This window comes from Orycteropus afer, unplaced genomic scaffold (genome assembly GCF_000298275.1).
Source record: "Orycteropus afer afer isolate SDZICR_OR568_19922 unplaced genomic scaffold, OryAfe1.0 scaffold00039, whole genome shotgun sequence".
Taxonomy (NCBI): Eukaryota; Metazoa; Chordata; class Mammalia; order Tubulidentata; family Orycteropodidae; genus Orycteropus; species Orycteropus afer.
In genome coordinates this window covers 14,986,377-14,996,370 of record NW_006921626.1, presented here as the reverse complement: position 1 = coordinate 14,996,370, position 9,994 = coordinate 14,986,377, and the positions used below count along the sequence as shown (strand labels likewise).

At 44.9% G+C, this 9,994-nt stretch overlaps 1 protein-coding gene across 1 annotated transcript in view; it reads left to right on the top strand.

The window, feature by feature from the left end:
* Positions 1-9,136: 9,136 nt before the first annotated feature.
* Positions 9,137-9,994, top strand: part of ITPKB (inositol-trisphosphate 3-kinase B) — a 90,580-nt gene continuing 89,722 nt past the window's right edge. Inside the window, exon 1 of the mRNA XM_007936981.2 lies at positions 9,137-9,175. Within this exon, the coding sequence (XP_007935172.2) occupies positions 9,137-9,175 (39 nt within the window). The remainder of the gene's footprint in view (positions 9,176-9,994) is intronic.

Sequence of the window (9,994 nt, the reverse complement as noted above, 5' to 3'; positions counted from 1 at the left end):
AATCATTTGGAGGGGGAAAAAGAAAAGGGGGGGACCAGGTTTGCTGGTCCAATAGAGCCTGGTGGAACCACTGAGACTATGGCCCCTAGCTGCCCTTTAGGTCTGGAATCGAACCCACACCTGTGGTTTCCAGGCAAACAATGTACAGGCATATGAGTTAAACATTTACCTCAAGTAGATACACTCCTTGGAGAGAACAATCATGGGAGAAAGAAGGGCTGTTTATGCACAGGGAAACAGCTCAAGGGGCAGGAGTGTATGGAGGGATGGACACTGGGAAGAGGTAACTATGGGGAAGAAGTGGGAGGAGAGCTGTTGCATTGTGGTAAACTGTGGTCAGTGACATGAGACAAAGTATATATGAACTGCTGTATAGAAAGTGAATTTGCTCTGTAGATCTTCACTCAAATCACAATTTAAACAACAACAACAAAAAATCAGCCATTAAAAACCCTCTGGAGCACAGTTTTGCTGTGATGCACAAGGGGTTGCTACGAGTTGGAATTGATGGCATCTGGTTAAACAAGCTTTGCCTCTCAGGGCTTCAGTTTTCATGTCTCTAAAGCAGGAGTGTTTGGTCATTTCTGAGGTCCCTTCCTGCCCAGTGTTCTCTGATTCCAAAATAGAGTAGTGACCCAGGACAGCCTCCCTCTTGGCGGGAACTGTGGTGTGTAGGAAACCAAGGATGGTGACCCCAGCCCACACAGTGTACCCTTCCAGCCCTGTCTCCACAGAATCCTGCAGCGGCTGACTCACAGGTGCTGTGTTTAAGGAAAATAGTCTGTTGATTGTTAGGCCTGGAAATAAAAACAAAGGAACAAATGTTGAGTGTCTCTTTGGGTTCTCACTTACTGGTTAATAAAAAGACACAGGCCTCCCCCTCTTTGTGAGGCTCCCTTTCAGTCGCTGATGCTTCCCTTTGTCTCTCTTCTGCCTGGGCCTGTGCTTTGGGTTTAGTTTTGCAACATGGTTGGTTGTGGTGAAGGTCCCAGAAATGCTTCCCCTTTTTATTTTAATTAAACAACAAAAAAAGAAAAAGCATGTATTACCATTTAAAACTGCTAAGAACAGGGGTGAGTGAATTAATTTTCTCTTTAAAACCAGCTCTGAGTTTCACCCTGGGCCATTCAGCTGGCTGATCTTGGCTTCCTCCTTCTGGCTTAGGAGAGGTAGCCTGAACTAGTCTTGAATGTTCATGGCGTTGTTACCAGCTTGAGTACCTGCTGGAGAGTTTGGTCTCCATTGTGAAGCAGGATAGATGTCATCTAAGAACTTATATTTTGTTCTGCTTCCATAAGGATTACAGCAAGTAAACCTCATGGAGTTTTATTCTATAACACATGGGGTTACCATGAGTTGGAATCTACTTGATAGCAATGGGCTTGGCTTGGCCTAATGATGTACATGGAACTTTGTACTATATAATGTAAAGTATCTTTAGTCTTCACTTCAATGAGTCATAAGAAATGAAAAGCCATGGTTTGTTTCTTCATTGGTGGAATGAAGTATAATATTTGCAAAAACTCCTTTGGTGAATTTTTATAAACAATCTATCACAAAGAAAGCATTGTATACTCTGTGGACTGAGAGGATTTTTGGAAAGTGAGCAGAGGATTTGTACATGTATCCCCTGAGACCGGGTAGTGGTGATGATCTCATAAAAGTAGATAATCCCAGGCTTCCCACACAGTCCCCGTGACCCATTAGAAGTGTCTAGCACATTCATTGGTCATTTGATTGGGCTCAAGACCAAAGATGTAAATGGAATCAAATGTTGGCTTGGCTCTGAGAACACCTTTTTATTCAGAATATTTTTCTGGTTCAGTGCTTTTTGAAAAACTAGATTTGGGTATAGTTAGAACTTGTTGAATATATATATTTTTTTCCTCTTGTTACATTCCTGACCCAAATTAAAATTTGATATGTGTGTTTAGTTTAAGGTTGATTAAGTAAAATTTATTATGGCTATTTCAGGAGTAGTTCATTTTGATTCATGTCAGTTCCCCAGATAGCATCACTGTAATAAATTTTGTTTACTGTGAACTTCTATTTTTCTTTTTTTCAGGGTGGCCATGTGTGTTGATCCTTGGGTTTTTTAAGTATTCTGGTTAACTGGGAATTATTAGACTTTGAATTAGCACTTTGCAGTGAACTAGAATTATAATAATTGTTTTAGCCAACAGAGGTTTTACTAATAGAATGCAGAGACTTTAGACTTTGTCTTTTGGGGACCAAGCAAAGGATTTTATCTACTGTTTGCAAGTAGCTATGTTTCAGGATAAAATGAACTAACTCTTTACTTATATAGTGTACAACATCTGTTGTACGCAGACTGTCAAGGTTATGCTGGCAGGTGCGGATTCATACTTAAAAAGCTTAGTCCCTGTTGTTTCTCTTGTTAGTTGCCGTCCAGCTGATTCCAGCTCATGGAGATCTCATGTGTGCAGAGTGGAACTGCTCCATGGGGTTTTCAAGGCTGTGACCTTTCAGAAGCAGACCACTGAAGCACCTCTGGGTGGATTTGAACTCCCAAGCTATGGATTAGTAGTCAAGCGCTTAACCATTTGTATCACCCAGGGACTCCAAAGCTTAGTCACCACCTAGGAATTTGCAGTTTAATAGAAGAGGCAAATTGCAACAATAACTAATAGCTTGTTGTTGTTGTTATGTGTTGTCGAGTCAGACCTGACTCATAGCGACCCTTCCTTGGGTTTCCAAGGCAGTATCACTACGGAAGTAGATTGCCCCATCTTCCTTCCGAGGAGTGGCTGGTGGGTTTGAACCGCCAGCCTTCTGGTTAGCAGTCAGTTGCTTCAGGCACTGTGCTACCAGAACTCCTAACTAATAGCTGGTAAGCATTTATTATGTGTTGGACATTGAATGAGAGGTTGACATGCCCCAAATCATAGGAACAGAAAAGTCAGGATATGAACCCAGGCATTCCTACTCTAGAGCAGGCTTTTTCAACCTTGGTACTGTTGACCTTTAGGGCCAAATAATTTTTTCTTGTGGGAGACTGTCCTCTGCCCTGTAGGATGTTTAGCAGCATCCTTGGCCAGTAGCACCTCTCCCCATTTGTGACACCGAAAATACCTTCAGTCATTGCCACATATTCTAGAGCTTACTTGTGTAACCACTACCCTCTACTGTCTTCTCAGATAAGTAAATGCTGTAGTACATATAAACCTGTTTATAATGATAAGTTCAAGTTTGTGCTGGAAGCAGAAGACAGAGGCCAACATACCTAGGGTTGACGGAAAGAGAAGTCTTCTCAGAGATGGTGCTATTTGAGTTGAGTTTAGATAGAATGTACCTCATGTGAGAAAGGAAGGATACTTAAAATAGAAGGACTAGCATGCACAGACTTGTGAGAAAACAAGGAAGGGTTCAGGGATGACAGACAGTTTGCTATGGACCAGTCATTTCCCTTTCTGTTGCTGTTTTCTTGTTTCCTCCTTTCAAGTAGCATTGGATATAATATAAATAATACAATTTAAATAATATAAAATTATAAAAATACAATTTTTATTTTAAATCAAAGGTGTTACATTAGTTAGAATGGGCTAGATTATGTTGCAGTAACAAGCAACCCCACAATCAGTAGCTTAAAGCAATGAAGGTTTATTTCTTTTTTTAACTTTTTATTGTGATGTGTGTGAATGTTTATAGGGAAAATTCATTTTCCATTCAAAAATTCGTACACATTTTGTTTTGTGACATTAATTGCAATCCCCACAAAGCAAAGGTTTATTTTTTGATCAGAGTCAACTATGGGCTCTGCTATACATTGTCATTACTCCTGAACACAGGCTGATGGCACAGCCATTGTCTGGACGATGCTGGTCATCATAGCAGAGGGAACGAGAGCACAGTGAATCACACACATACTGGCTTTAGCACAGAGAAGTAACACATCACCTCTCCTCACATTTAATCGGCTAAGCAAGTTATATGGCCTAACTTAACCTTAAGGGGAGGCTACCTATCATGTGCCTCAAAGAAGAACTAGGAATATTTGGGGATCGCATTGATACCCACCACATGTTACAGGGCCATACTGTGACATCAACTCATCCTCTTCTCTCAGGGACTCCTATCTTTGCTTTCTGGTAGGGCCTTTTGCCACTCTCAGTGAGAAACTGCTGAGAAAAAGGAGATAATTTGACTATCGAAATTCTGAAAAAAAATTTAGTGTCCTGAATAAATCAAAGAGGAGCCTTGTGGGTTAGGACAAGCCAGGTTATAGGCTCTCATTTTTAGAGTTAGGACATTGGGGGTGGGAGTTGGAGAAAATACTCAATTAAATATAGACTGGGGGCAGTAGATTGTTTCATTGAGCTGTAGGTAGTTGTTCAGGATGCCAGTAGTTACCTGAATATTCAGGGTGCTTTCTTTGGCTTTACTATAGTAAAAAACCAAAAAGCAGTTACTGTCCAGTTGGTTCTGATTCTTCGTGACCCATGTGTTGCAGAGTGGAGCTGTACTCTATAGGGTTTTCATTGACTGTGATCTTTCAGAAATAGATCACCAAGCCTTTCTTGTGAGGCACCTCTGGTTGGATTTGAGTCACCAATCTTTTGGTTAGTAGTCAAGTGCTTAACCATTTGTATCACCCAGGAACTCTACTATCATAAACAGAATAGCCTTGGCTTTAAGGCCTTAGCCAAGTGTTGAGGATTGTGTCCTTAAGTGAACTATGAATTGATGGGGCTGTATCTGCGGCAGAAGAGAGCACTAGATAGACATGAGCAGTAGGAACCCAAAGGATTCTGGATGAGTTTAGAAAGCCTAAAATAAACTCCTTATAAACTAAGAAGCATTCTCCTTATTAGAAACTTGGTCAGACCGCGACTCTGTCCCAGACCCTGGGGTAAGCAGATAGAGACAGAGCCTGGCTGCAGTGGCTCTAAAATGGGATAAAACCGGAAACCTGTGGGGAGGAGGCAGTTCTTGTCACCCCTTGACAGAGGGGGCACCAAGGTCTTAGAAAAATAGAAATAAAAATAGCAGTCTTTCCCACTTCCTTCTCCAATAAAGTGCTTGCTGCAAACCTGGTGTCCACTCTATTTCTGAATCTTTCTCACCATGGTATGTAGAGATCCGGGGTAAGTGAGGTAGATGTTAAATGGGGAAGGGGGGATGCAGTCACAGACACAAAAGAAGACAGGAGTAGTAACAGTCTGGAAGCTTTGAGGTAGGCACATTCCAGAGCCATGAAGAGCCTGAGACAGCCAGCTGGGTCTCAAATCTCTTTACCTCTGAGGCCTAGCTAGAGGGGAGGGTGGCCCAATGTGGTGTGCTACAGTTGGGTGAGCATTACTGACCATTCTGTGGTTTGCTGATAGCTAGCTACACCGGGTTGCATGTGTTTCCTCCTCTCCGCTGATGCCCTAGCCACTCCATGATGCACTGTGGCTCTTAACGTTTTTCACAACTCCGACTTGTTCTGGTCTTTTCTCTCTGAGAGGGTAGTCAGGCTGATGCTGCCTTATAGCAGCATAAGGAGGATACTCAGGTCCCGATAACACAACACTGAAAGGAACCTTAGTGCTCAACAAGGTCCCAGGCTAGAGAGTGCAGGGCCAGAGCAGGGACCTCCACCAGGACCCACTGTCCCTTCAAAACATTTGTTCTCTCAGCCTTAAAATGAGCGTGTTGGATACAGGGACCAGGAAGTGTTTGCAAGTGTGAGGGCTCTATAAAAATGAGTTTTAGTACATGAGATGTGGTAGCATTGAACATACTAGGCTGCTAACTGAAAGGTTGGTGGTTTGAATCCACCCAGAGGCACCTCAGATGAAAGGCCTGGTGATCTACTTCTGAAAAATCAGCCACTGAAAACCCTGTGGAGCACGGTTCTACTCTGACATATCTAGGGTTGCCCTGAGTTGGAGCCAACTCTGGTTTTGGTAGCTATGACACTTGGAGCCTCAGCTTTCTTCACATTCTTTCTCATTTGCCCACTTGGTGGGAGTAGCAGTGAACATGTGTTTGCCCTTTACTTATTCTAGGATTGGGGTTGTGTCCACAGTGGACCAGGAAAGCAAAGGGCCCAGACTGTGGTGCACCTCACAAGGGGCTGACAGTTCCTAGTAAGAAGGTTTGGGCTGCTGAGACTTTTGGGAAGTAGCAGGACTCAGAAAAGGGTTGCCCTCCAAATGAGCCTTCAGCTCACCCGTCAGGGTGGTAGGAAGATGGTTAAAACCACGCTCTTACCCTGTGCTTTGAGGTCTCCGGAAGACACAGGTGCTATATATAAAACCAAGAGTATTATCTCAGTCTTGCTAAGTTTCCACCCTTGTGGCTTACTGTACACTACCGGGGAGCAGATTTCCTGAAGCCATACTCTCAGACCTTTTGGGGCCAGGCTGGGGGACACTTGAGAAAGAAGAGTTCCCCTGTAGGGAGGCCTGTTGCAGGACTGGGCTTACTAGGAAGAGGGAGGAGACCTAATGGTATCTGGAAAAATGACCAACTGCATACTAGTGAACATTCCACTGACTGACTTTGGGGACCACTATGGTGGTAGGCCTGTAGTGAGGCCTCTGTTTCTTTCCCTTTTTGCTTTTCAATACGGAGTCTCTGGATTAGGGATGGAAATGGTGGTGTGAAGGATGCTAAGTGATGGCTGTAAACCCATTGCCTTCAAGTCAATTCCAGCTCATAGTGACCTTATAGGACAGAATAGAACTGCCCCATAGAGTTTCTAAGGCTGTGAATCTTTATGGAAGCAGATTGCTACGCCTTTCTCCTGCAGAGAAGCTGATGAGTTCAAACTGCTGACCTTTAAGGTGGCAGCTGAGCTTTTAACCACTGTGCCACCAGGGCTCCTCATACTTCAGATCTCTAAGGGTTACTTACTCTTGGGTATTTGTCACCTCCATTACAAATGATGAGGATTGAGGTACCTTTATTGTGTCACCTCTCTTATAAATGATAAGAGGTCAGATAGGTCTTCTTGCGGCAGGTTTTCCAAATGGGGGCATTATTAGATTTGAGGGAAGACTCTTCTCATTATTTGGGACTGTGGGGCATATTATAGGTCATTTAGCTTTTAGCCCATAGGCCCTAGCTGCCAGTGGTAACCTGTTGCACCGTTGTGCAACCCCCCCCCCCAGTCACTTCCGAAACCCCCTAGGGAACCAGGGGTAAGCACTGCTTCTGGTTAGGGTCCACAGCAAAGGAAATCTCAGAGGATATCAAGCAGAGTCAAAGGAATTTTTTTTGCTGGGGAGTGGGGTAGGTGAGCAGAGGGAGGATGGGGGTAAGGGAGGATGTTAGGCTCAAAAATGTCGTTTCAACTTGACCAGGATGCTGGGCTAAGTTTTTAAAATAATTTATTTTTTCATCCTGTTCATGAACATTAGGAGATCTGGTAGCATAGTGCCTAAGGCATTTGACTGCTAACCAGAAAGCTAGTGGTTTAAACCCACCAGCAACTCCTCAGAAGGCAGGCTGAGCGATCTACTTCTGTAGAGATACTCCCTCGGAAACCTAAGCAGGGGTCGCTATTAGTAGGATTTGACTTGAGGCAATGAGTTTGGTTTGGTTTTTGTGAACATTGAGCACCTTCAGTTAATTGGAAGATTTTTTGTTGTTACTTGGTTTATTTTGTTTTCATTTTTTCCCCTCTTAAGCACCTTTACCTTCAGGGCTGACTTCAAAGCTGTGATCATTGCAGTTGCATGGGGCTCTGCTCAGAAGGGTCCCACACTGCAAGCACCGTCTTGAAATTCTTAATTCTGTCCTTAAATTTGTGTTTTGTGAGTGAAGTTCAGGGGGATAATAGATTATGATGAGTCCCTCTGGGTGCAGCCTCACTTGGCTTCCCTCTCTGTCCACAGCAGTGGCTGTGCCCTGCAAACTCAAGAGGAGACTGAGGGAGGCTTGAGGAGGGCACCACCAGGTGAGCAACTCAGCCAGGGCAACCTCTTGCTCACCCCCCAATTCAGGCCCCCTGCTCGAGGTTGCAATCCCACCTAATGATTGCAATCCTAATACTAAAGGGTTGGAACGGTCGCCCATCCTCTGCGGGCAGCGATGGAGGGCCGAGGGTAGAGATTTACCTACCCCTGGCCGGTTTGGACTGGGTCCAGAAGCTGTTGGGGCAGAGAGCCCAGTGGCCAACAGGCTGAGCATGCCCGGAGTCACAGGCGGGCTACTTGAGGGGCTGCGCTTGCCAGCCCAGCGAGGTTCCCAGTGCTCAGGACTTGTGAATTTAAATAACGAATAATAACCCCGCGTCAGGTTGAGACTGAGGAAGAAAGGAACGCGTTGTATATTTTAGTACATATGCTGTTGTCGTGTGTCGATTACAACTCAGTGACCCTGCAGGGCAGAGTAGAACTGCCCCTAGAGTTTCTAAGGCTGTAAATCTTTAGGGGAGCAGATCACCAGGTCTTTTCTTCCACGGAGTGGCTGGTGGTTGGAACCTGGCCCGGTTAGCAGACTCGCTCTTACCTGTTGGCCACCAGGGCTCCTTTTAGTACCTTTAATGGCACTTTTTCCTGCCTCTTGAACAAGGGGTGCTACATTTTCATTTTGCTCTGGGCCGGGCAAATTATTTAGCCGGCCGGGCTTACCTCATACATACCTGCATTTTTTTTTTTTCCCCCTCTGGTTGCTAGAAAAAAGGACATTAAAAGGAACCACCATGAACACAGGAACTTCCATTTGCTCTTTCCCCTGCTTTTCTAAAGGTCTTGTCACGAGCTGCCCCACCCCAAACTCCTTTTCCTGTGATACCTGTTAGCACGGTACCTTCTACTGGAGGTGGCAGCAAACCTAGAGAGGAGAGAAGCACGGAGTGGGGCGATCTTCTGTGGCTAGGACTTGGCTGTATTTTTTGACTGATTGTAAATTTCGTTCTTAAGAAAGCTATTTCTTCACAGGCACTTACTATGTACCCAGTTTGGGGCCAGTGCTGGGCTTGGGCAGGACACCACACCGAGGAACATAAGACAGGTACCATAAACCAAGCAAAACCACCAACCTGTAGTTGCAGGAAATGAGACTCTGCTCTCATCAACAAGCTTTATTAAGGGATCGTTTGTGAGTAGGTAGATAGTGCTGCATTACGCAAATTAAATAGACATTGTCCTTGGCCCTGGGGGGTTATGCTGTAAAACATGGCGCAATGGAGAAAGAATGTGTGGACAATGTGACCACAGATAAAGTAAGTCTATAGACAGAGGACAGACCTATGCAAGGGCTCTGCCCACTGCTGCTTCTCATTGTTTGCTGACAGAGGAAGAGTCATGGAAATTTCATATTTAGACAGGGTGGGGTCAGGGAAATCTCTTTTATACTCCATCTAAGAAGTTCCCGTCCGGGGAAGCTGGATGCCAGGAGCCACTAGGCCCTACCAGATCTCTCCTACAGCCCTTGTTTCCAAACTTCTGGGACCACAGTGATGGCCGCCACACCCATACATTTTACGTACCAACCACTTCTTGTCTGTTATTATAAAATGAACACCAGCCATTCCCAGGCTCATGGGCAACCTCGCAAGGCCAGGCTCTGGCTATCCTCCTACCACTGAGCCAGACACACCCAGGGCATCTAGCTCAGTTTCCTGTATGTAGGCAGAGGTCTTGCCTGGTGCCTGACACTCTGTCTCAGGTCTGGCAGAGAAGGGGCAATGGAACAAAATCATGGAAACATCTAATATGGGACATACACTAAAAAGTTAAGGGGTATTTATCTGAATTTCAGACTTAACTGGCTGTCCTGTAGTTGTTTTTTTTTTTTTGGGGGGGGGGGCTGGAGCCCTACTCCAGAGAACAGTTAACAGCCCAGCCTTTGTGAAATATGTGAATTCAGAAATGAGAGGTATCTGGGATACTGTACTGCCACCTGCTTGTTGCACCTTCTTGAGTTCGCCCTTGGGTTTGGTGTACCTCCCTTGTACAGTGGGATGGGAATGCCAGTGCCTTTTCTTCTTCCACCTCCCCAGACTCTCTCCCAGGATGGGATACAGTGAAAGGTCCTGGCA